This window comes from Oryx dammah, unplaced genomic scaffold, assembly GCF_014754425.2.
Source record: "Oryx dammah isolate SB20612 unplaced genomic scaffold, SCBI_Odam_1.1 HiC_scaffold_12, whole genome shotgun sequence".
Lineage (NCBI taxonomy): Eukaryota > Metazoa > Chordata > Mammalia > Artiodactyla > Bovidae > Oryx > Oryx dammah.
The window spans coordinates 44,670,974-44,697,947 of NW_024070196.1; the positions used below are offsets into that span (position 1 = coordinate 44,670,974).

Genomic DNA, 26,974 nt, shown 5'->3' on the forward strand with positions numbered 1-26,974 from the left:
GCAGCCACCGCTGTGTGAAGGGACAGGTGTGCGAGACACTGGCGTGCGTACGCGCCCACCGGGCAGCAGGACCACAGCCGCAGCAAGAAGTGGCTCTGCGCCCTCAGCTCTGCACGCACCCGGGCACGGCGCCCTGGCCCTGTCCTCCTCCAGCTCGGCCTTGGACAGTCGGTTCCCAGGGGTGTGTGGTTTTCTTCCTGACTGTCCTCAGCAAGAGCTCTGGGAAGGTGTCTGCTTTCTGAGAAGGAACATCTCAAGGATCCATTTTCTGGTTCTGGAAAATTGGCAGAACCAGGATGAATTCTGACTTTGGCACAAGGGGAGGGTGTGTGAGTGAGCAGTGCAGAAACTTCTTACTGGGAGGATGAACTTCAAACCATGGACAAGAGATGGCAGGCCCTCACTGCTGGTGCTTTACATAAGGCACAGGTGTCTGTGCACTTCCGGGGGCCTCAGGTACTCTCCAAAGGCCCCGTGACACAAGCAAGCTGCCCTCTCATGGCTGTGGCCGAAGCCTACAGTAGGGTGAAAATCGGTGCAAATACAAGGTATGGGGGCCAAGCGAGCAGGGTTCAGTGAAAGGACAGCTGTGTTCAGCACCAACCATCCGAGTGAACGGGGAGGACACAGGTGCTAAAGGTAGGAACCCACCCATGTAGTGATGCCCTGCCCGGCGGAGGGGGGCTCCAGGCCGCCTGCCTCTCCTGCTCTGGGGGGAGCGGAGACGGCAGTGGCCCTGCACCCTGGTGCGGGGAGTGCTGAGCTCTGACCACAGTTGGGGGCGCAGGAGCCAGGGATGGGGGGTAGTGGTGGTTGTATGCCTGGGTTGGGGTACTGTCAGACTGGCAAAACCAACAGCCATCCCCACGTCCCCAAATGCCCACATAACAAGTGTGAGAGGCCACTGATAGATGACAAACAGTAAAAAAAAACTCACAAGCCAGACAAGGAAGAAACTGCCCACAGTTACTAGCTAAAAAAGGTGTTTTCCTCCCATTTTATTTGATAATACATTTTCACAGAAACATGATATTATTTACAAATATACAGGTAAGAGACTGCTGGTCAAAAATCTTAAACTGAAAATGTCATCAAAAAGTAATTTACAAAACCCGCCAACTGTCCAGGAGCCCCGGAGGGGATGGTCTGTGCAGGTCGGGGCTCCCTGCTCTGCCGGCTTTGGGAGCCTGGTCACCCGAGGCCCGTGTCTCAGGAGGCGCTGGTCTGCATGTTTTTGGAAGCTGCTAGCATTGCTCTTACTTTGGCCATGAGGTCCTGTGTGAGGAGAGATGAGATGAGGTGAAGACAGAGGAGACTGGGGGCAATGTGCTGGGGGCCATGGGTGTGCTCAGGGCAGGGTTCCGTCCCAGCCCTGCTGCTGGGACCCGAGGTGGGGCTCACGGCCCAGGAGTCGACCACACAGGTCACCAGGGAAGGAGGACACGGCTGCCCGGAGAGGGAAGCTCAGGGCTCAGCCACCCCGGGACCTCCAGGCAAGCAGCCCAGGACCCCCGTCAGCACCCATGAGAGGAGAAGGAAGTGAAGGCTAGCCCCGTCACAAAATGACAGGAGGGAAGACAGACCCACTCCCACCTTACCTGAGTGATTTTGCTCTGCACAGAAGAAACGATGGCTGAGGAGATCTGACCGTCCTTTTCCTGAGAAACTCCCCTAATGCAAAGAGAAAGAGAAATCGGGGGCTTAAAAATACTTAAAATATTTAAAAATAGCCATTTTGTTTCTAGTATCTTTCGAAAATAAAGCAACCTTATAAAGGCATGTATTTTGTCTATTTTATGTAACAGAAATTTGAAAGATTTCATAAAATGTAATCTAACTCAAAAGGTATTTTCATATAAACATCATGTAAGGCACATTTACAGAACGATGAAGAAAAGGAGGGCAGCACAGAGAGCTGGCATGCGTTCAGAACCTGACCATAACCTGAGTGGGCCCCTATGGCCCGTGTTTTGGACTTCTGGGGGCAGGGATGTGACACACAAGCGATGATGGAGCCTGTGCTCAGTTTCGCTGTTGAAGAAGCCACAGCCTAGTTTTTGATTCACCCCAAGTGAGCTACGGTCTCTATGGTCTCTGCCACTCACCCGCCAGGTCTGGGGGAGATGGGCCAACATTCACACTCATGAAACCAGTGGGTGTACAAGCAGGAGGGGACACGATCCCAGCGCCCCTCTGGGTGGATGGGTGGGGGCGGCTTTATGAAATGGTATTGTCTGGCAGATACCTCCCAACAACCAGGGCAGCCAGTCCTTGGGGAGCCACCTCGTGGGCATGGGGAGACTGTGATGGTCAGTGTGGACTCCCACGGCCCTGCAGCCGGTGTGCTCGGGAAGTTTCACCCCCGTCTACTCCGGCTTAGAGTAAGCAGTGGGTTGACAGGGGTTCTGGGGCTCAGTCACCGTGCACTCCTGTGCCTGCTCCCTTCCCATGGTCACATGGGGCTCCGCAGAGGGGGCGACTCCCACCCAACATGGCCCGTGTGAGGACAGAGGCACCATCATCAGGGAACAGCTGCTGCCACGTTACATCTGAGGCAGGCGCTTCCCCAGGACTCGCGCCCAGGTCTGGGAAGGGAGGCCCCCCACCTGCTCCCAGGTTCCCTCCACCTCACGGCAGGGGTGGGGGCAGCCCAGGGCGCGGGTGCAGGAGGTGGCCTAGGTTCTCTGACCTCTGTGTCCGCCTTCAGCTCACTCTGAGCCTGAGTGACACACAGAGGAGGGTGCAGGAGGAGGGGTCTGAGGGTTTGCCAGCACGCCCGCCCCCTCTTAGCTCCCCTGCGTGGCCCAGAGGTCGGGGTGGGTCAGGGAGGGGCTACCTGGAGCGCTCCTGGCTGGAGCCCCGGCTCTCCACAGGAGAGATGCTGGCCGAGTGGCGGCGCGTGGGCTGCTTGCTCGGGGAGGCTGGCTGAGATCCGGCCTTGGACTTGGTCCGTGACCGTGAGCGTCTCTTCTTCTTCTTCTCGTGGGGGCTCCTGGAAGGAAAGCAGTGTTAGACAAAGGCACCGCGCTGGCTCTGAAGGAGTGCTGGGTGTGTTCCAGGAGAATTCGGCAACTTCCCCCTTCTATACACATAAACTCTTTTTAAGAACTATGTACATTTAACTTGAAACAGGGATGGGTGTAACAATATAAAAGCCATGCAAGAAGTGAAATGTAGACCACCTTTGAGACAGAAGTCCTGAAGTCAGACGCCTGTGGGTTTACAACATGCTCAGCACTTTATCTGCATTTAAACACCCAAGATAAGCAACTGAGTGCTGTTTATGCTTCCTGTTCATTTATGCTGACTTAACGGGAATTTCCAGCCAGAAATGGAAAATTATTAAAACCAAGCACTGCGAACACAAAAGCTCAGTGTGTCCTTGTGGCCTAAGGCGGACATTCCCCGGGGCTGCCTGCGCTCCCGCTGGTCCCCACAGCCATGTCTCGCTGACTGTAGCCCACATGCTCCGAGTCACCAAGGCCTGCAATTCCACGTCAGAAATGTGCCCCCAGCTCTGTCTCCCCTTTCCAGACCCTTCCCCTGCCCAGAGAAGATGATCCCTGAGCTTCCTGAGGTCTCATGCTACGTCCTGCCCTGTGACCCTCCTTCCCATGCCCCGAAAACACCTTAAGAAAGAGGGAACGTGTGTAGATGGTGAAAGCGTGGAAGTGCAGATGGGCACTGAGCCCCTCCTCCGGGCTTCTTCTGAAAGACTACCTGTTGCCAGTCCTTGAGAAGCCCACCCCAGCACACAGCACAGGGGCCTCTGCAGCCTGCCCTCTTGCTGTGACTGAGCATTTCTGGGAGATTCTTTGAAGACATAGGTCACCGTGAATTTTATGAGCCTGATGCCCAAACTGTGCAGGGTGCCAGCTGGTGGGTGGATGACAGGCTCCCAATGCTATAGTGACCCCTGCAAATATTTATTGCTCTAAATACGGATACCCCAGGTTACTGCCTGCACAGCTCAGACTCCTCTTGGCTCCTCAGGACTCAGGCAGCTTGCAGGCCCTCCCTAATCTGCAGACACCTCAGGGTCTGTCCTCATGTCCTCTCACCATTTCACCTGCCACCTGACCTGTCACTCACCAGGGCATTTCCAGGCACCTGAGGGGGCTCATACTTGAGTCTCATGGTTCAGCTCCTGTGGGCCCCTGGCGTAGCAGACTGCTGAGCCAGAGAAGCAAGCTGATCCTCCCGTCTGGTAGGGCACAGCTTTCTGGCTCTGCCTCAACCACAGCACCAGAGCCTGGCCCCGGGTGGTGATAGCCTGACGACTTCAGCTGCAGGCAGTGTCCCCCAGTGAGCTGGGCTGTGGGCAGGTGGCCTCTGTGCAGGCCTGGATGAACAGAAGTGGTCGAGAAAGAAGAGGCTGTTCCTGGGGCTGGACATACAGAGGTGGAGTGCATAACACCACAGGCCTACTTCCTATACTGCAGAGGTTTTGTGAATTTTTGTCTGTAAACACATGCCTAGGATTTCAAAGGAAGCAGGGTAAAAAAAAAAAAGTGACTTAACCCCAAATCTAGCTAAGCTCCTGTGGCTGCCGATATGAAATAAAGGTAGGTTAGCAATCCTGACCTGTAAATCACTACAACTTGATATCATAACAAAACTAAGTGTTTGCTTAAGGAATTAAGGAATCTAATTATTAATGGACCCATTGCTCTGATTTCTAGCACGGATTAGGTTGGTGCAAAAGTAAGTGCGGTTTCGCACTGCTGAACTTTGCTGTTTGACACTGGAATACATTCTTAAAAACATGCGGTTTTGTTACATACATTTTAACACACATTTCTTGCTTTATGGTTTTTTTTTTGCTAGTGACTTATTACTTGCTGTTTATATTTATTTTAGAAATGATGTGAGATAAAAGAGCAAATTTGAGCGATTTTCTTATTAGAGTTCAAAATGGGTCATAAAGCATCAGAGACAGCTCACAACATCAACAATGCATTTAGCCCAGGAGCTGCTAACCAAAGCACAGTGCAGCTGAAGAAGTTTTGCAAAGGAGATGAGAGCCTTGAAGATGAGGAGTGCCAGCGGGTGGCCACTGGACGCTGGCAACGACCAACTGAGAGGATCACTGAAGCTGATCCTCTTACAACTACCCGAGAAGCTGCCAAGGAATTCAGTGTCGACCATTCTACAGTCTTCTGGCATTTGAAGCAGATTGGAAAGGTGAAAAAGCTTGTTAAATGGGTGTCTCATGAACTGACTGCAAGTCAAAAAATTGTCCTTATGAAGTGCCATCTTCCCTTACTGTACACAACAACAATGAACCGTTTCTCGATCGCACTGTGACATGCCACAAAATGTGGCTTTTATACAACAAGTGGCGACAACCAGCTCAGTGGCTGGACGAAGAAGCTCCAAAGCACTTCTCAAAGCCAAACTTGCACCAAAAAAAAGGTCATAGTCACTGTTTGGTGGTCTGCTGCTAGTCTGATCCACTACAGCTTTTCAAATCCTGGTGAAAACCATTACCTCTGAGACGTATGCTCAGCAAATGGGTGAGATGCACTGAAAACCGCGACGCCTGCAGCCGGCAATGGTCAACAGAACGGGCCCAGTTCGTCTGCACTATGCCCGCCCACACACTGCACAACCAGCGCTTCTAAAGCTGAACAACTGGGCTCTGAGTTTTGCCTCATCCGCCACATCCCCTGACCTCTTGCCAAGTGGTTATCACTTCTTCAAGCATCTCGACAACTTTTTGCAGGAAAATGCTCCTGCAACCAGCAGGATGCAGAAAATGCTTTCCAAGAGTTGGCTGAATCCTGGAGCACAGATGTTTATGCCATAGGAAGAGACAAACTTATTTCTCATTGGCAAAAAAATGTGTTGATTGTAATGGTTCCTATTTTGATTATATGCTGTAGGAATCTGCCTTCATACAGTTTAGGCTTTCTCCTGTTAACTGATACCTGAGTTGTTTCCAATTACGAATCAAGTGGGCATTTGCGGGCAAATGTTTATGGGGAGTGGACACCTGGGACTAGCGGAGTTGGGCCATGGGGGCAGTGTACGTGGGACTCTGTGAGAAACTGCCAAATGCTTCCCAAGTGCTGTGCCACCCTGCCCCTGCCCTGCAGCTACGTCTCAGGATTATGGCTGCTCACACGCTGGTCGACACTCATTACGTAATACCGGGCTTGCTTATTTCCGGCTATTCCTGTCAGTGTAAAGGGCACCGCATTGTGGTTTTAATCTGCATTTCCCTAACAGATGACTAATGAAGCTAAGCATCTTTTCACACCCTATCTTCACTGGCTATTTAAATATATTCTTTTTCTCATGCACAGTATTTATTAGTTGTTTATTTATCAAGAGAAACTATTCCGTAGCCCAGATATTCATAGTTCATACTTTAGGAACACAGGTTAAGTGACAAACTACCACGGAACTCAACCCAAAGAAATCCTTTACATTTCAAAATCACTCTGCACTACAGCCTTCCTCATCTCCTCCAGATCTTTTACGGACTCACAATTTGTGTAGGAAACTGCATATGCCTTCTTTCCTGATTCACCCACAGCAAACTTAAGAGAAAAACTGAACTCCCAGGCACACAGTAAATGCTCCAGCAATATGAAGTTGCAGATGCTTGACCAGAAGGCTGTGCATCCAAGCGCTCATCAGAGAACTGGAAGCCATGGTAGTTTTTCTCCTTGACAGCTCAACAACAACGTCCTTCCAGGCTGATGCAGATGAGGACCTTAAATACATTCTGTCATGAAACGTCTTTCCAAGCAGTCTGCCCCTTTTCTATGGGGTTGTCTTTTTGGCATTGACACAGGCCTTTGTCAAAGATACACACTGCAAATATTTCTCCCTGTCTGGGCCAGTCAATGCGGTTTCTTAACTGTGCCTTTTGAATGAAATTTTTAATTTCAATGAAGTCAAATTTATAATCTTTTCCTCTTATGGTGGAATTTTCTATATTCTCAAGATTCTCTGTCACTTCATTAAATGTATTCTCCTTATTTTCTTAAAAAAAAAAAAAAAAAAAAAAACACTCAACCACAACAGAATGGTTTCAGTTTTCACATTTAGGTCTGTGATACATCTTAAATTAAACTTGGTATATGCGGTACAGGTCACTGTTCTTCCATTTTGATATCCAGTTATTCAAGCAAATTTTGTCAAAAAGGTTTTCCTCACTGCACTGTTTTGGCTCTTTACCTCTTAAAGGTGTATAGTACATACTGTTTGATTGATGAAGCTTTCTAGTTAAGTCTTGGATTAGTAGTAAAAGTCTTCCAATTTAGCTTTCAAAGTGTTTTTTTCTTTTCTTTTTAAATTTTCTTTTTGTTTTTGGCTGCACCAGGTCTCTGTTGCTACATGTGGGCTTTTCTCTATTTGTGGTGAGCAGGGGCTACTCTCCAGTTGTGGAGCAAGCTTGTGGCTTCTCTTGTTGCAGAGCACGGGCTCTAGAGCGTGAGCTTTGGCAGTTGTGGCTCGTGGGGTTAGTGGCTCTGTGGCATGTGGGATCTTCCTGGACCAGGGATTGAACCCGTGACTCTGGCAATGGCAGTAGGACTCTCAACCACTGGACTACCAGGGAAGTCCTCAAGGTTGTTCTGACTGCTAGTCAGTCTGCCAGTACCTACAAGAAGCCCATGAGAGTTCTGATGGGGACTGTATTGGGTCTACAGATCAATTTGTGGAGAAGAGCATCTGACTAATACTGAGCCTTCCAATCCATGAATGTGGACTTTATCTCCATTTCTTTAAGTTTCCCTAAACATTTTCTCTGAAATGTTTTATGGTTTTCATTGTAGAAAGATCTTACATGTCTCCTTACATGAATCCATATGTAGTTTGCTTTTCTGATATTGTTATGGATGGTATTGCTTTTAACTTCATTTTTTTGTTTTATGCCAGTATACAGAAATAAGAGGTTCCTTAAGGTTTTACATAATTATGTAAAAAGACAGTTTTACATTTTCCTTTGCAATCTTTATGCCTCCTATTTCTTTCTCTTGCCTTACTGTCATGGCTATGACTTCTATTACACAGCAGACACCCTGGCCTTTTCTCTAATCTCAGAGGAAGGCACTAGGAAGTGTGACGTTAGTTGCAGGTTTTCAAAGATGCCCTTCAGGAATTCCCTGGTGGTCCAGTGGTTAGGACACCACCTTTTCACTGCCGAGGGCCAGGGTTCAATCCCTGGTTAGGGAACTAAATTCCCAAAAGCTGCTGGGTGCAGCAAAAAATAAAATCGGATGGAAAAGATTTCCTTCTATTCCTGCTTTTGCCAAAAACATCCACTCCCCGCCCCATTTTTCTTTTTAATGAATGGGTGATCAACTGTATCAAATACTTTTTTCTGCATCCATTGAGATGTCATATGATTTTCCTCATTTATTTTGTCAACACTGAATTACAATGACTGGTTTTTGAATGTTAAAGAACTCTGCACTTCTGAGACATATCCCATTTGGTCTGGATGTGTTAGTATTATCCTTTTAGTAAACTGCTACACTCAAATCAGCTAACATTTTGTTAAGAATTATTGCACTTATTTTCCTGAGAATATTAGTTCATGACTACATCTACACCCCTTGACAAAACACACTCCCCACCACACAGATGTGCACACGCCTGCCCATCTGCTTCAGGTGGCCTCATGAAGTGTTCTCTCTTCTGTTTCCTTTGAAGTGTCTATAAAACTGGTGTTCTCCTTTTTCTTGAATGTTTGTTAGACTCTACTGACAAAAGTCATCTGGGCCTGAGTTTTGTGGAAAGTTTTTAAATTATAAATTAAATCCCTTTAGCAGATATGGAACTATTTAGACCTTCCATTTCTTCTGTTGTCTGCCTGCAGTTTGTTTCTTTCAAGGAAATTTGTCCATTTCACCTAAATTGTTGTTTATTGGCATGGTATTTATTTCCTTATTATTCTTTTAATATCTATTGGGTCTTTCATTCTTGATCAATCTAAAAACAGATTAATCAATTAAAAAATCATTTTCAAAGAACAATCATTTAGTTTTACTATTTTCCTCTGTAAGTCTGTTTTCTGTTTTGTTGATTTCTGATCTTACTTTTATTATTTCCTTGCTTCTACTTACTTTTGGTTTCATTTGTTCTTCTTTTTTCTAGCTTAAGACAGAAGACTAGATCACAGTTTTTTGACTTTGCTCTTTTTTTTAATATAAACATTTAAAGCTAGTAACTTCTTTCTGAGCACAACAGCACCCTGTAGACTTGAGTGTTACATTTCCATTATTATTCATTTCAAACTATTTTCTACTTTCTCTTGTGATTTCTTCTTTGACCTACGGGTAATTTTCAAATATGTTATTTTTCAAATATTTGGATCTTTCCAGACATCCTTTTACAGATTTTCATACTTAAAGTCGGCCTTCCTAGGTGGTGCTAGTAGTAAAGAACCCGCCTGCCAATGCAGGGACATAAGAGACTCAAGTTCAATCCCTGGGTTGGGAAGATCCCTTGAAGGAGGACATGGAAACCCAAACCAGTATTCTTGGCTGGAGAATCCCATGGACAGAGGAGCCTGGCGGGCTGCAGTCCATGGGGTTGCACAGAGTCGGACATGACTGAGCAACTTAGCACGCACACACACTTAGTCATGTGGTAGGAAGACACATTCTGTGTTCAGCGGCACAGCGAATGGTCTAGCTTGGTGACTGACCCACGCACATCATGAGGCACACGTCATGAGAGTGTACACGCTTCACTGCAGGGCGTAGTGTTGGTGCTGTTTACGTTTGCTGCATCTGTACTGTTATACTGCCTGCCTTTTTTCCCTTTAATTCTTTCAGTTTCTGTTTCAAGTATTTTAAAGCTTTTATTCAACGCTCACATTTAAAACATTATGTGCTCATGAAGAACTGATCCCTTCATCATTATGAAAAGGCCTTCTTAATTTCTAGCACCATTGCTTCAAGTCTATGTGGTTTCCTATTAAAACAGCCATATCGCCTTTCTTCCTATTAGCCCTGCATGGTGTATCTTTTTTCAGTCTTTTAGATCTCGAAGTATTTGTGTATTTCAAGTGTCTCTTTTAAGCAGCTTAGTATTAGGTTTTACATTTTAATGTAGTCTAAATTTCTGCCTTTTAACTAGCGCTTTTGGTCTACTTACATTTAATGTAATTATTTGTACAGACGGTGTTAACAATCCCTTTTGCCTTCCAGTTGTCTATTTGTTCTTTTTCCTTCCCCTCTGCACTTTTCTGCTTTCTTTTGCATTAATAAAGCATTTTTAATGTTCTCTTTAACAGTCTCTATTAGATTTTAGCCTTTCTTAATTGGTTGCTCTAGGGAATTATGATATGCAACCTTTGACAGTCATAGTCTACAATGAATTAATAACACTTTATGTATGATGTAAGAACCGTAGAACAGCAGTATATTCCCACTCACTCAATAAACATTTACTGATGTGCTCAGTGCAGTGCTGAGCTGAAGGAATTCAATGCTAACCACCCCTTCCCCAATCAATCACTAACTATTTACTGTTATAAAGTAACGGGGACTTCCTGCTGGAGTATATGGCAATATGATTTGGCTAAACATTTTCATGAATTTTACTTTAAAAAATATTCACTCTGCCCAGATTTAGATTTCTAAATACTCACTAAAAGGAACCATGATTCCTAGGAGAAATGACTGACCCCAGGTCCGAGGTAGGGGAAGCACCAGCTAAATCTAGAGTATCTTGGGTCAAAAGTGATAAAGTGCTCAAGGAACAATGGGGTCAAATGTGAGACAATGTCACCATCAAATGGAATATAATGGCAATGGATTATTATACAACCAATATAAAACAAATACCCCAAACCCCAAATCCACAGTGACACTAAACAAAGGGTGGGGTGTCTTTAGAGAAAAAATGAGGAGAAAGCTGATGGCAACAGACATCCACACTGTGCAGCGCCACCCACAGGTCACCTGCCAGTTCAATGAGAAAGAGGCGCAGAGCAAGTGCAACCTCAACCAAGTCATCAAACTCAGAGCCACTGGTAACGGGACAAAGGGGCACTTGTGCATCTGTGTGATACCACAAGCAGTTACCCAGCATCATTTATACAGTATACAGTGCTCTTGCCCCGGATACTTAACAGCAGCACAGTCAAGAGGACAAAGTCACACACAGAAAGGTAGGAGGGAGAGAGAGGAAAGCAAATGTGGGAAAAATATTAACAGTGAATTGAGCTACAAGCTTCATGCAGATGGCTCTTCACTGTACTATTTCTAAGTAAATTCAAAACTTTCTAGTAAGTTAAAATTTTTCAAAAAAAAAAAAAAAAAAAGTCAGCGAAAGAAGCATTCAATGATCAGCTTGCAGGAATAATCTTTCAAATCTGGGAGGAGGAGGCACCTTCCCCTCAGTTGGGGGACCTGATGGGATTAGTCACCCTGACTTGGTGCATAATTAGCTACCTGCTGCTGTGCTGAAGCAGAGACCCCCCTTCCCCGCCCCAGCAGCTACTCTGAGTAGAAGGACAGAGGGAACAGCCTGACTGTTGGGTTTATATAACTTGCCTGCTAAAAAAACATATTCTGGACCTAGAGACAACTCTACGTTTGTCATAGCTTTTCTTCTACGGAGCAAGCATCTTTTAATTTCATGGCTGCAGTCACCATCTGCAGTGATTCTGAAGCCCAAGAAAAGAAAGTCTGTCTCCATTTGTTTCCATTCTTTCCATTGTTTCCCCATCTATCTGCCATGAGGTGATGACAAACCTAGACAGCGTATTAAAAAGCAGAGACATTACTTTGCTGACAAAGGTCTGTCTAGTCAAGGCTATGGTTTTTCCAGTGGCCATGTATGGATGTGAGAGTTGGACTGTGAAGAGAGCTGAGTGCCGAAGAATTGATGCTTTTGAACTGTGCTGTTGGAGAAGACTCTTGAGAGTCCCTTGGACTGCAAGGAGATCCAACCAGTCCATCCTAAAGGAGATCAGTCCTGGGTGTTCATTGGAAGGACTGATGCTGAAGCTGAAGCTCCAATACTTTGGCCACCTGATGCGAAGAACCCATTCATTGGAAAAGACCCTGATGCTGGGAAAGATTGAAGGCAGGAGGAGAAGCGGACAACAGAGAATGGAGATGGTTGGATAGCATCACCGACTCGATGGACGTGAGTTTTAGCAAGGTCCAGGAGTTGGTGATGGACAAGGAAGCCTGGTGTGCTACAGTTCATGTGGTTACAAAGAGTCAGATGTGACCGAGTGACTGAAATGAGAGACAACTCTGTGAGTTTATAATCACCGCCATGAAATCAACCAGTAATCATGCACATGTCAGCTCTTCTGGGTTCCCCCTGAATCCACCACCGCCCACAGCCCCTCAGAGTCAGGCCACAGGTTAATCCCATCCACCAGGGCAGGGCAGCTGGGCCCTGCAGTGGGATCAATCTTGACTTCTTTTGTCTGACTTAAAGTTCTGATGATAACACAAGCTCTGCTGAATCCTAATATAATTACCATAGTCTCAAGTGATAGCTCTTTTAATGCAAGGGCTAATTTGAGGGTAAAGCAAGAACTCTTCTGTTAGAGATTTTCGGCTACAAGGAATTAATTTTAGACTATGCCCTTTACATATACCAAGGGTGATGATAAATTTCAAATGTCAATTACTTGCATAAGGAATAAAATTTAAAATGGACTTCACTTTTCATCATGTTATCCTGGAACAGTCACGTATGCTTAGTGAGGGATTTCTAAGGCACAAAATGAAATTTATAAACAGACGGAATGAGTCTGTACATGAAGCCTTTGCTGAAACATATTAGCTTCACAGCTCCTTTCTGATTTTTCTGTTTTAAGAAAATGAGTTGACATTTTATCATTTAATGGAACAATCACATAACTAGCCAGACTGCAGGAACATTATTTGGCTAGCAATGCCTTTTAGAACTCTCCCTGTTAAGGGCAGTGCTGATGGAGGCGGGTCTCTGAGGCAGGTTTGGGTGATGGTTGGGTTCATTTGCCCAAGAATTCAGATCTGTCCTCTGGAAGGCTCCAGAAGGTTCTGGAACTCCGGATGTCCTGATACACACACACACACACACTGAGCAGCATACCTGATACACACACACACACACACACACACACACACAGAGCAGCATACCTGATACACACACACACACTGAGCAGCATACCTGATACACACACACACACACACACACAGAGCAGCATAGCCTCATGCAATCTGAGACTATGATGGGCAACAATGGCATCCTGCCTGTTTCTGGATGCCTCAGTTGCTGGGACAGCAATATTCCTGTCTACCTACAACAGCTGGGGCCTGCTTAACTCCAGAGCCAGGGCACAAAAAGCAACAAGCCTCACTTCTGGGGCAAATGGAAATACAGAAGCCAAGTGACTTTAAAGTATTCAGGCGGCATCACCTACACTGGACGGGATGGTCTCCAGATGACAATGCTTAGCTGAGAGGGAAATGTCCACTGGTCCACCAGCCACCAGTCCTGCTCCTTGCTTGGATTCTGTGTCTTCTCAAGTCAGTGGTGGTACTGGGGCCTCTGGTGGCAGAGGTCAGCCCTAGAGGCCCAGACTAGGGCGGTGGTGATGTGGGAACCTGGCTCCCTCACCTCCTCAACAGACAGGTCTCTTCCAGTGGTCACGGGGTCAGACGACGGACCTTGTCCCTTCTCTCTGGCCCACTCCTGGGAGCCAAAGCTGGGGCCTGGCCACCCGAGCAGGAGGGACCTACTTGAGACTTGAAATTCTGATTTTCCTTGTCACTCATCCCTACCATCCTTTTCCTTCTCGACAGGTAGAGGATAAGGTGCTGTGTGTGGGGGGTCCAGAGGAGCAGCTAGACATGGGGAAAATGGAGGCCCCACGACCCACTGCAAAGACAGACGGCCCCTGGCTCTAGCATGGCAAGTTCCCCTCTGCCCGTGAGAGTTCCAGAGCAGTGGAAACGCTGCCAGGACTACTCAGGATCTGTCAAAGCAGCTGCTCCCCTGGTTCCCAACAGCTCTGTGCTGCGGACGCAGAAGCCCCACCTTCCCAGTTCAGGTCCCACGTCTGTGAAAGCTCGGTTGCCTACCTGGACCGGGTCCGCTTCCTGCTGACTCCAGGGCTGTTACTCATCCGGTAGGCGGTGGGGACGCTCCTGTCCTCCCGTCGTCTCTCGGGGGAGTGTGCTCGTCTCCGAGGGGACCGGGACCGGGACCTGGGCAGAGGAAGGCAGGCATTTCAGTCCCCTGTGTGTGGGGGCAGGGGAGCACCTCCACCACTGAGGTGGCGGCCAGCCCTGGCCTGTCCTCTGAGAACCGCCCCCAGCCTCCCTACTCTGCTGACCCAGAACGGGATCCAGGCTCAGGGGTAGAGCACTTGTCACGCCAATGCTAAGCTTCTAACCGGGGCACAACTCGCTGAGGCTGGAGCCATGCGCTTTGGGCCGGCTCCCCGACTGGGCATGTCCCTGCGGGTCTTGGTGGATGTGGGCCTGCTGCTGCTCTTCCTCCCTCTTGCCTTTGCCCTAAAAATGTTCAGCTCACTGATATTTCTATCAAAATTAGGGACGGAAAGGCACTGAGACTCTAGTGAGGTTTTTCTACTTGTTCTGAATACTGGCAAGAGGAAGGAACTAAACAGAATAAAGTTAGAAGGTGACTTGGAAATTTCCCCTGTATGCACTCATCTTATGGGCTCTCAGCATGAAGAACAAGCTGCAGGCCCACTTGCAGGAAGCCTAAACCTTCAGTCCAATTCAGACCACGCCATTCCCGTGAAAATTTTGGCTAAATTATTTGTTTCTGAGATTTCTAATGTTTTATGCTTCCCTTTCCTGTGCCTGGAAAAGGACTATTCTATTCATGCAGTGTCCCACAGACACCAGCACACAGAGCTCTAACTCCAGACCCTCACCTGTGGGGTCAGGTCCTTAAGAAGAGACCTTTAATAATGGGTTTAGGGCTCTTATTTAAGTTTTTTGTCCATTCAGTGAAAATACTATTTTGGGGAAATCTGAAATAAGCAGATATCTGAGCTAAAAAAAAAACAAACCCAAAACCAAAACAATTTATTTCTGTTCTGTTTCTATGACAACACACTCAAAACCAATGTAAAGAAGAGATGTTTTGATTTTTGTCATCCAAAAAAATTCTACACTGAACCATTCCAGTTACAACCAAATCTCCCAAACAACACACATGGTTGTTGCAAAGATCAGCCTGTAATCACATTCCACCCTCTGTGTCATGGAGAAAACCCTGAGTCATTCCTGAAAAAACACCACAACCACAGAGTGAACCTGTTCCCCTCAACTCTGGGGCTCCTCCCACACAACTGCTTCTCAGCTTATACAGCGGTTTTGGTTTTCCAGACCTTTCCTAAGATTTAAGTAACAGATTACAAAGGTGAGGTCAGTCAGACACCTTGACATTTTACCAGGTTTCCCCTCAAAAGAGCTCCAGGAGGCAAATCTGCTCGTGGTCGAAGCTGCCTGATAACTGTCCCGCTCTGCTGCTGCTGCCACTGCCGAGCTGCTCTGACAAGGCTCCGTGCTCAGCGTCCCTGGGGAGGCTGTGGGTCTGTGATATGGAGGTACACACTTCACATTCAGAATAAAATGTGCTGAGCTGGGCAGCGCTAGAACCCTGAAAAAAGGGCTCTGCTTAATCAAAACTATAGTACCTATGGAACGCTCAGACGCAGAATTCTACAATAAACTCAGTAATCAGGAAAATGGATTAGTTTTTAATGTTTGCAAATTCTTAACTTTGAAATACAATACCATTTAGCGGTGACTATGAGTATTAGATTTCTTTAAAGTAAAGTGGCTGTTACCAGTAGATTTCAAGTTATCTGGGAAAAAAGCCCATCTCAGAATTAAGGGCCATGAGCTATGCCAGATAATACTTGGGTTTTATTTTGATTAAAGAAGCTCTAATGTTTTTATTCTATTAAGTAGGTTCTTAATATTGCTACCACGACACAGTGCAGGAAACAGGAATTCCATTCTTTACGTAAATCATCTGTATAATGTGACCAGAGGCCTTCTTATAGAGATGCAATAGTCTGAATTCAAAATTCTTCAAGCATAATGCAACTCGGATATTTTTTTCTTAAATAATCGTAACGGTTTGCTGTCAAATAAAAGCATAAGGAAACCTTTTGTCTGAATGATGAGGTATTTATAAATAGCTGCTTCTACCAGCATTTAACCACGTCTGCGGCCCACTTCTTCACTCCTGTTACTTTCCTGCTCACAGGTCCTCATGGAACCGAACGGGTGTCGCTGGTGCCCTGGCAGCAAGGATCTGGCACCAACTGGCATGAATAACCAAGAAGATCCCAGGTTCTACTGCTTTTCACTCTGAGCTATGGACCCAGCTTCTCTCACAAATCCTCCCTCCTCTCCTGAGGGGCCAGTGTCTCCCATAGCTTTCCTCCCCAGCACTGCTATCAATGGCTGTGGCCCTGTCTGGGGATACGACTCACTTCCTGGAAACCAGCATGGGAACTGTCTCCTCGTGGGAGCATCAGTGCCCCATGTTCCTTCAAAGATCAGGATCGGGAGATAAACCACTCACTCACTGACTAGATACGCAGTTTATCAGGGGGGAGAAGTGAGGAATTACAATTTCAAACTAAAATATGACCCCGATTTTGCCTACCTGAGTTCTTTTTGAAGATTAAGTGTAACTGTTATAAAAGCCACGTTAACCTCCAGCCTCTCCTTGAGTGAAAGCCCTGAGGGAACTTTACTTCAGGAAGTGACACAGGGCCCATTATCCTCCATAGAGAACATCCCAAAATGTGGGGGTGCAGAGTTCTACCTAGAAACCTCCCCTTAGACACAAACTAACCAATGAAATGACACCACAGGTGATCTTATTAAAAGCTTTACAAATAAACTGAATTTCAAGCTTTAGTCTCATTGAGTTTAGTTTTAAAATACCTAAACTGTTAAAACTGGATTTTAATTTTAGGCAGTAAATTGCATGAGTACATCTTTATCCCATTAAGATATAAAACCTAATGTGATATAAAAGCAGAAAACAAAAGAGAAGGAAGTCTTATACTTTAATCAATGTTGATTTAAAAGACACTAAATACTGCCTTGCGGTAATCACTGTGCTTTCTGAGAAGCAACAAACTGATTTCCAAAACTAAAGATTTTTCTATGACTAATTCACCTTTGGAGAGCCAGAGTCATCAATAATTTAGACATATTTGATAAATGGGACTTCAACCACACAAGCATTAATATATTAACATAAAAATTACTTATGATAGTAAAGCTTTTAATCTTAACTTTCTACATTTTACATAGGACTTTAGTAATTTAATATACAAAAAATATATATATATTTCAACTGTAGCATCCTACCCCAAGCAGAAATATTAACAAAAGTCATTTTACTTGAAGCTGGCAGTAGTCTTTTTAAAACAATCGATTAAATTGTGTCAGGCCCAAGAAACAAGTCTGATATATCCTATGTAGACATTATGTCTGTAATGGGTTATTCTATCTGAAAAGACAGTTAAAGAAATAATTATGATAGTTATCATTAGCAACTTCAATATTTTGGTTAAAATTTAATTTCTTTTCTTTTACATTTCAAACAATTCCTATTACCAAGAACACCAACCTCTCTCATTTCATAACTGCTGCATTCAAAATTCAGTTGGGTCCCTAGAAATTATTAATGCGAGCTTGGATTAAGAAAGCAGGTCTATAACCAGCTTAGAAAAAGATATAGTTTTATCAAATAAAACTCACTCTTCTCAGAAATAAGAGCTGAGGCAGGATCCTACCTGGTGAAGGTAACTTCCTGCCTTATGTCCCTGGGACCCAGAGACCAACCACAGGACAAGCTAGGCTCCTCCATACATCCAACCAGACCTATAACCCACTTCAGCGCCCTGAGCTCAGAGGTGGTCTGATTTCAAGCAGCAACACTGTCACATACAAGCTTTCAAGGCAAAACTTCCTGGACAAATACTTTGAAGGTTTTGTTTTATAATATTATTTTAAAAAAATAATTTATAATAAAGTTACACTTTGCCTTGTTACTTTATCTAAGTTGTAAAATCAAACACCAAAGATCTGACTTATTTAGTGAACTTAAGTCAGCTGATTTAACTAAAATTAACTAAAAGTATCACATAGATACTACTGTGTGTGTGTGTGTGTGTGTCTTAGTTGCTTAGTTATGTTCAACTCTTTGGGACCCCATGGACTGTAGCCTGCTAGGCTCTTTTGTCAATGGAATTCTCCAGGCAAGAATACTGGAGTGGTTCGCCATTTCCTTCTCCTTGGATACTATTGAGATTTTTTTTATGAAAATACTCAGCTCTCTTTACACATAAAATACTTTGTTGGTTAAATTAAGTTAAAATTGTCACCCTGCCATCAGAGAACTCATATTAACAATTTTTTAATCCTAATTTTTTCTTTAACTGAAAATTATACACTAAGGATTAGGATTTTGCTTCTTGTACTTGTCAGCACTGAATATATGAAAACAATATAAAATACACTTGCATATAAAATATGGAAGTCTATTCTAAAATAAAAGCTATTTTAAAAATACTAACATAATATACATAATGACTTACTCTACTAGAGATAGTCAATAAAAACCATAGAAATCCTAGAGAGCTGAAATTCCAAGTGTTTCATAAACACTTCTAGTTCTGAAGAGACCAACCTGGGGAAAAGTCTGTGGCCATTATGTCTGACCAGATGGGTTCACATAAGAACTAGACACCTGCACCTACTATTTGTGCTAAGCATGCACCATGAAAACCAACTCATTTCTTACATAAGAAGTGATCTAAGGAGCACTGAGCATTATCAGGCCCCCAGAAGGGGATTTAGGAGTAGATTATACTTTCTTCTCTTTGAGCCCTGAAATAAATGAAATCTAGGAAGGATTTTACTGGGTATGGTTATTATTCATAGGGCTTGTACAGGCCTGTTTATTTACTTCCACTATATCATAAGAAATTTTTTCAAGTAAGAAACCCTAGTTTTGATATATACATACAAGTTCCTGGGGACTTTCAAATATTGGAAATATGTCAGCAAAGTTGTTCATTTAATTAAACAACAAGGTGTGTGTGTGTGTGTGTGTGTATGTGTGTGTGAGAGAGAGAGAGAAAGGGAGAGAGAGGGAGAGCAAGGGATAGAACTTCTAAAGAACTAACCAAAATGCAGAGCCAAAGATCAAATTTATTTATCGTGGAGGTAAACCTAATTTCATTGTAGAGAAGGGTAAATACTTGTCAAGCCTTGAAGGTCTGGTCTAGGTAAAAATTAGGGAGCATGTTGTTTTAGGGTATATTCAAGAAAGGCTAATGTGTATACAAGTACAGTTTTTTAAAACAAAAAATAAAAAGTATAGGGCCATCTGCATTTTTCCCATGGAAAGGAAAGAACATCAGTTGTAGAAGTAGATTAGTACAAGTGCTGTGCTAGAGAAACTAAGTCCAATTGACATTCAGTAAGAAATCAGAAGGCGTGAGGTAAGTTTTAATACTAGAAACTTGCTTTTCTGAACCTCCTGCAAGTCAGATGCTTTAAAAATTAGAAAAGTACCTGCTTCACTAAGCACTAAATTCTGTGATCCTTACAGGTTTTCGTGTTTATTATTTCTGTTGCATAAAACCTTAAGCTGCTTCCTCAAAAGCTGGCTCCTCAGAAGGTGGCTTTTGGTTGAACAGTGACTATTAGTGGGAGGCTGGGGAAGCAGATTAATTGAGAAAACAGATCTGTGCCGCTGTGTTTCCTCCTTTACGGGCACTTGCAGGTGCTGTGCCAGTGAAGCTGAACACAGACACAGTGCACATGTCTCTCGTTTCGGCAGATACACATTGAAAAGGAATTAGCCTGGGAAAGTCGACTCATTCACCAAACAGAACGCCCCCAACCCTGTGAATTTTCCACACATTTTCAGCAAATAGTCCAGGCTTGCTCCCAAGACCTGTTAAAAATTCAAATACCTCTCTTTTAAGAAAAACCTGGCAGTAGTTGATGAATTTTGGAAAGTCAGGTTAAAAAATATTTTGAAAAGATGAGACACTGCAGGGTGCATCTCTGCGTAAAGATACGCAGGTGTGTGGGTCTGTGCTTGCGGCAAGCTGGGGGAGGGGAGCCGCGCGCCCCCTGCTTGCGAGCAGGAGCAGCGGGATCCGCCCCGCACCAGACGCCCGGCCCAGGGGGCGCCCTGCACACTCACCTCGAGCGCCGCGCTGTCCGATAGGCACTGGGAAGACAATGCTTTGCTTTTGAGTGAGACCTAGACCTGGACTTGGACGACGAATGATACTTGGGAGACCGCGATCTTGTTCGAGACCGTTTTTTGTGCTTTTTCTTTTTCCTCTCTCTTTCTTCTTCTCTCGGCGGGTCTTTGCTTCGGCTTGAGCGCCCTTCTGGAGGCTTCACGTCTAAAGTTGGCAGAGGTCTGCCTCCAGCCAGTAGAGGACAGGGCACGGTACCAGCCTCCTGAAAACAGAAGCACAGGTCCGGATTTCAGCAAGGAAGATATGCTGTTTTAAAATGTATGTTTATAAGATTCCAACTTTGGCGCTCTCTCATCTGTCAGAGCAGCCCATGCCTCCGTCTGTGGCTCTAAATATACCCCCGGCATCTCTGGGAGAATGATGGCTCCTCAGAGGCCAAGAGCACGAATGCCTACCTCTCACGGCCGAGCCTTCCTGTGCAGGGTCCCGTCCCCAGCCTGCCAGGCTCTGGAGGCTGGATCTGAGAAAAGAAACGCGGCACATGGAGGGCTGTGTTAGGAAAAGAGCCCCGCCTGCTCTTTCCTAAATAATTGTGACTTTCCACTAAAAAGGAGATTCTTCAAGTTGCTAGCATCAGGTTTTTATGGATCTCTGCTCTGCCTGAACCAAAAGAGGTTCCTCTTTGATTAAAAAAATAAAAATAAAAAATTATTTGTCACTAGGACCATTCATTTCTTTGTATGAGGTAGTGGGTATTAACTTACTGTGTCAATTACTGCGTGTTTTATGTAAGTCAGATCATGCCATGCACCTTGAATACACAGTGCTACATGCCAACTGCTAACTGGAAAATGGTCCCTCACCATCTGGTGCTACAAGGATGAAGTCACTGGTCACTGGCGTTGCTGACCTTTGACATACCCTGAAAGAAGTTCAGTGCAGAGATCAGGAAAGAGGCCCTTTAAGTATGCCCAGAGAACAGGGCTCTGCCTTCCTGTGCTCTGGGAAAAATTGGCAGAATGTGCCTTCAGATAGTTAGACCTTTACAGGAGAAGATTCTAAGAGCCATTCTTGTATATCCTCATGTCTGGAAAGCACTAACATTACTAATGGAGACATCTGCTCCTCATGATAAGCAGCCATCTTCCGCCAAAACCGTGTGCTTCACTGCACATTCCGCTTTCACCAAACTCACGTACATACGGACCCTGACCCCCACCTCTCAGGAGCAGTTCCTCAGAGGTCTGAGAGGCTCTCCCCCTGGGCTATCATCCTCATTTTTGTCCCAAATAAAACTTGATGTGCACCTTTTTTCAGGTGACACAATTATACCTCAGTAAAACTGAAAGTAAAAAAAATAAAGCCACTAATGGGAACCACAGACAAGACAATCCCATCAACACAAGCCAGCCTTACTCCACATGTATCAATACAGCAAAGAATTTCACTTAATGGGCTATCAGTCTTCAGATTGCTCTATCCAAGTATGACAGATACACAGAGTGTGCACAGATCTTAGGGCTGCTGCCTACTGAACTTTCATGTCAAGACACCAGCACGTACATCAAGGAGCCACCACTCTCAGCAGTGTGCATCCAGGGCAGTCCCGTTTCTAGGACTTGTTCACTACGGTCCAACCAGGAAGGGAATTACTACTCAACTTTAAAAATGATGTGGTAGTCCTATTTTATTGACATTAACATTGTTCATGTCACACTGTAAGATTAAAAAAAAATGAATTTACAAAAAACAAAACCAAAAAAGCCACACACAAGAAAACCACAAAAAACACCCCCCAAACCACATTTTATATTTGCAATTGCAGCCACCCACCTTCAGCCCCTTTCCCTTCTGAGAAAGGTCATTTCCTTGAATCAGTTTATGTGAATTTTAACTATAGCCAGTAAACACCACACACAGAGATATACTGAAAAATCTGGAATTTATCATTTTGTGCCTCAGAACTTTCAAGCTATTAAGGTTCATGAAAATAAAAAAATCCCAGGCAGGGGCTGCAGCCCCGAGTGGGTGCTGGCTGTTGGCGGGTGGTGGGCTCCAGCAGGCCTGGCTTCCCTTCTCCTCGGGTCCATTTGGATAAGGCCAACTGGATGAGACAAAACAACACTGTGCAAATGATTCTTCTGAAGTTATGCTTCTTCCCCTCATTTGAGAGGAACTGTGATGGTGGTCTTGTGGGGCAGCCACCAGACAAAGATGTCGCCCCTCCGTTAGGGGTACGCCCAGAGAACAGGGCTCTGCCTTCCTGTCAGCCTCCTGTTGTTTACACTCACAACAGACTGTCTTCACATCTTTCATTTACTGTGAGCTGAGAGGCAGTGGGGCTGAGAATTGCTCAAGAACAACATGCCCTGCTCGCAAAGCAGTTTATTCCCACCGAAATACTCTTAGTAACCAGGCCCCCTGTGGAAGGGCACACGGCCGCCTGGTGTTCCTGTCGGGCCTTCACTCTTCTCCATCGTGGCAATGCTGCCCAGGGCATTTTTAAGGTTTTGCTTAAACTGTCTCCAGGGAAACCATTTCATTATGAGACAGTTCTTCTTATCAAAAATGTCTTTCTTACTTCAAATTATTTTAGTGCAGTAATCTTTTTCTTCCTTTTTTTTTTTTTTTTTGGTGTCACTTGGCATGGCTTGAAGGATCTTAGTTCCTCAATTGGGGATCGAACCTGTGCCCCCTGCAGTGGAATCGAGGATTCTTAACCACTGGACCGCCAGGGAAGTCCTGCAATAATATTTTTTCAGGTTAAATTTTAAAATAATTGGTTGTTGTTAAACAAGTCTAACATGTATATACAAAACTTTACATCTAAGAACACCTAATTCCCATTCTGGCACTCTCTAAACACACAACAAAATGATACAATAAATTAGGACTAATAAAATGTAGTGTTTTCTAACTTTAGAGGTTGGAGGAAGGGAAATGCTGCCCCCTTCACCCCTGCATCCACTGGCTTGTAGAGAACTCTGCTGTTGCCAGGGTGGAAAACCAGCTTTTAGTGCATTAAAACACCCCAATAACCACAGACTCTAAATTAGGAATATATGTAGGTCTTCTCAGGTGGCACTAGTGATAAAGAATTCACCAGTGCAGCAGATGCAAGAGATGCAGGTTGGATCCCTGGGTCGGGAAGATACCTGGAGGAGGAAATGGCAACCTACTCCAGTATTCTTGCCTGGAGAATCCCATGGGCAGAGGAGCCTGGTGGGCTATAGTCAATGGGACCGCAGAGAGTCAGACACAACTGAGCACACACACACACACACACACACACACACACACACCCTGCATGAAAAAGTGAGATGGAATTGGGGGTAAAAGTCACCACTAAGAATTTCCAGGCCAGCACACTCGAGGCCTTGAGGAACGCTGAAGGTCAGGGCCCTGGGACCACAGGGCAGTCGGGGCAGCTGTGGGGAATTCCCCTGGGAACCAGAGAGCCCGTTTTAGAACTGAGACTCCATCTTTTATCTAAGTGGATGGTTGAATGAAGAGAAACACGGGATGGCTTTCTCCTTCTGCTGCACAGGGGACAGAAGACGGCACTGCTGAGTGATAATGTGCACTGCACTAAGAGGGGGAGAAGGGGAAAATATGTCCCCCCAAGGATGTCTGCAAAGGACAGGAACCAGGGGGACGAGGCACTGCAGGCAGCCACACCAGGCCAGCAGGAGGGGGGAGTGGCAGCTCATTAGATGAATTCCCATTTATACGTTACTGCCAGCCTGATGATTTGTATCTCTGAACTTCATTACTGCTTCTGTTGCCTTTGTCCTAATGCCCATCGTTAGTAACACTTATTTTACCACTGTGGTTATAGTTTATTTCATTTTGAGGCGAGGGAATAAGTAAATCAATATATTAAAAATATAACTTGCAATTAAGTCATAGGATCTATTTATTCTAATAAAATGATCGATTACCCTTCACCATTAAAGTAAAAATTAGCAACTTGGGGGTGGGGGTGGGGGCGGCGCTTGGCTGGGCAGAATTAAGATGATGCATTGTGATGACCTCACTGTTTTTTCAGCTTAAAAATACAAAGAGGACGTTAAAAACCCAGCAGTTAGACTTGAGAATAATAACAAAACAGGCTAACCAATCCTACACACCCAGTGGTAGCCCCCAAAGTGGTGGCTCCAGGGGCAGGCTGTGTGCGCCAGCATGTCTCAACAGTCTGGAGATGTACGTTCTCTGCAACATGCCAGTGCTTCTGAAACCCAGAAACTTCATGACGCATCCTACAGCTCAGGGCAGCGGCTCTTGTGACCGCACCTGAAGAAACAGACAGGTCACGCCTCTCATGCAGGATCACCAGCAGTCAAGGGAGGAGCCCAGTTGAGCCCACAGTGGTACCTATGCCCAGAATGTAAGTAAAAATGCAGAGTTTAAGAGACTTGCAGAGACGCAGGTGCTCTACCCAAACATAAGCAGGAGGAAGGACCTGGTTTCCCAGGGCCCCCACGACTGCTCGGGAGGTGGGCTTCTTGGCCTCCAGTGTCGGGGAGCATCCCAGCACGTGGCACACGACAGGACGGGTGCGTTCTGGCCTCTCCAACTACCCCAAAGGCGTTCCTGTGTGCACAGCTGGGGGTGGGGTACACACTCCAGCAACACAGAGGAAGTAGTTCATGGATATTTAGACACAAGCCATGGAACTACTGGGTTGACCAAAAAGCTCCTTTGGTTTTTAAGTAAAAACAAAAGATACATTTTTCATTTTCCCCAAGACCTGCACTGAACAACATACTCATCATTCTGTTCTACTACCTTCTGCTGTTTTCCAGGCAGTTTTGTAATTCCAGGGATTCCCTGGTGGCTCAGAGGGTAAAGAGTCTGCCTGCAATGTGGGAGGCCTGAGTTCGATCCCTGGGTCAGGACGATCCCCTGGAGAAAAAAATGGCAACCCACTCCAGTATTCTTGCCTGGAAAATCCCATGGACGGAGGAGGAGCCGGGTGGGCTACAGTCCATAGTGTTGCAAAGAGTCAGACATGACTAAGCGACTTCTCTCACTTTTGTAATTCCATCTTTCCAACACTTTTTATCTTTTTGAGCCAGGTGTCTTTTACGGTCTTTCAGGAAACTGAAATTTCTTCCACTAAGAGAACTCTGTAAAGACTGAAATACATGGACATCTGAAGGTGCAATGTCTGGTGAATACAGCAGATGGATCAGAACTTCCAGCGAGGCAAACAGCTGCCTCCTTAGCCAGGTGGCTTTTGCCTGATCATTAAAGAAATGCGCAGCCTTGTGTTACCCCAGTGGAAGATTATTTGTGTTCTGTCGACTATTTCCAGACGCTTTTTGTGGAGTGCTGCTTTAAGTTTGGTCTATTTTGAAGCAGTACTTGTTGGAATTAATCTGTCTGGTTTTCCGGAAGGAGCTCATAATAGAGGACTCCCTTCCAATACTACCATAGACTGAAGACTGGCCTTTGGTGCATTAGGCCTGCCTCATGATCTCTTCTGCTCCACATTAATGTATCTACTTTCATCGCCTGTCACAATTTGTTTTAAAAATGGACTGTTTCATTACATTTCAGTAAAGAATTGCATGCTGAAGTATGGTCAGGAAGGTTTTCTTGCTTAACTTACATGGAGCCCAGACATCAAAGTGATTAACCCAACCAAGCTGGTGCAAATGATCCTCAGTTCCTGATTTGAATATTTTGAGTGTGTTGGCTATCTCCCAGGTGGTATAACACTGACTGTTCTTAATGTCTCGATTTGAAAGCTATCAACTGGTCTACCCAACTATGGAGCCTTGTCTAGTGAGAAATCTCCAGCACTAAACTTCAAAAACCACTTCTAACACACCTGATCTGCTGCAGCACTTTCTCTATACACTGCACACATTTTTTTTTTTTTGCATTTCAGTTGTATTTTTTATCTTTCTTGAAATAATAAAAGAATAATATGCCGAAAATGTTTTTCTTCCATCTTCAGTATTAAAATGGCTACACAGAAATTTATCAATTTTTGTTTATTCTTTTTAATGCACATTGATATGACAGCTGTCACAATGCAGAGCTGGAGAGCGTGGCCAGCCAGGGGAGGCTGGGCCTGCAGATGCACCCTTGAGATGCCTCGTGACGTCTCGTGAGACGTGCTACCCTCACAACTCAGAAAGCAAACCCGACTAGTTAGTGGTTTTGCTTAAGTCGTTTGGGGGCAGTAGGGTAGGTTTCTAGCATGTGTAATATAGAGCCCTGACTGATGCAGCAATCTGGATTTTTAAACTACTGGCAAAAAAGAATGAATACCCAGCTAGCTCTGTAATGTAGACCGTGCTGTGGTGGTGGAAATGGTCTGTTTCGGCACCACCTGCTACATTTAGTTACCAGCCATGTGTGGCTATGGAGTACCTGAAATATGGCTAGTGTGGTCAAGGACCTGAAGCCCAAATTTTAATTAAGTTTAACTGAAATTGCCAGGGAGTCCCCTGGTGGTCCAGTGGTTAAGACTTTGCCTTCCAATGCAGGGGGTGCAGGCTTGATCCCTGGTCTCTCCCACATGCCTCCTGGTCAAAAAAATCAAAACATTAAGCAGAAGCAATATTGTAAGAAATTCAATAAAGACTTTAAAAATGGTCTACATTAAAAAAAAAAAACTTAAACAAAACTGAAATTGCCATGTGTGGTTAGCAGCTACCATACTGTATAGTATATATCCTGAAGGAGTCAAATGACCTGTTAATTTATACTCTGAATTATATGAATAACCTGAGAGACTAAGCCACTGCTGAGTCAAGA

General features: G+C 45.0%; 1 protein-coding gene across 8 annotated transcripts in view; it reads right to left on the reverse strand.

The window, feature by feature from the left end:
* Positions 1–966: 966 nt before the first annotated feature.
* The window catches only part of LOC120871550 (splicing factor SWAP), an 80,070-nt gene continuing 54,062 nt past the window's right edge, over positions 967–26,974 (reverse strand). For 5 of the 8 annotated variants that reach the window (XM_040251582.1, XM_040251578.1, XM_040251584.1 and 2 more), the window contains 6 exons: positions 20,200–20,465; positions 15,388–15,609; positions 14,055–14,180; positions 2,837–2,992; positions 1,599–1,671; positions 967–1,275 (listed from right to left, as the gene is read on the reverse strand). In XM_040251582.1, the coding sequence (XP_040107516.1) occupies positions 1,210–1,275; positions 1,599–1,671; positions 2,837–2,992; positions 14,055–14,180; positions 15,388–15,609; positions 20,200–20,465 (909 nt within the window). In that variant the 3' untranslated portion in view covers positions 967–1,209. The remainder of the gene's footprint in view (positions 1,276–1,598; positions 1,672–2,836; positions 2,993–14,054; positions 14,181–15,387; positions 15,610–20,199; positions 20,466–26,974) is intronic. The other 3 variants (XM_040251581.1, XM_040251585.1, XM_040251579.1) reach the window with 2 other exon arrangements.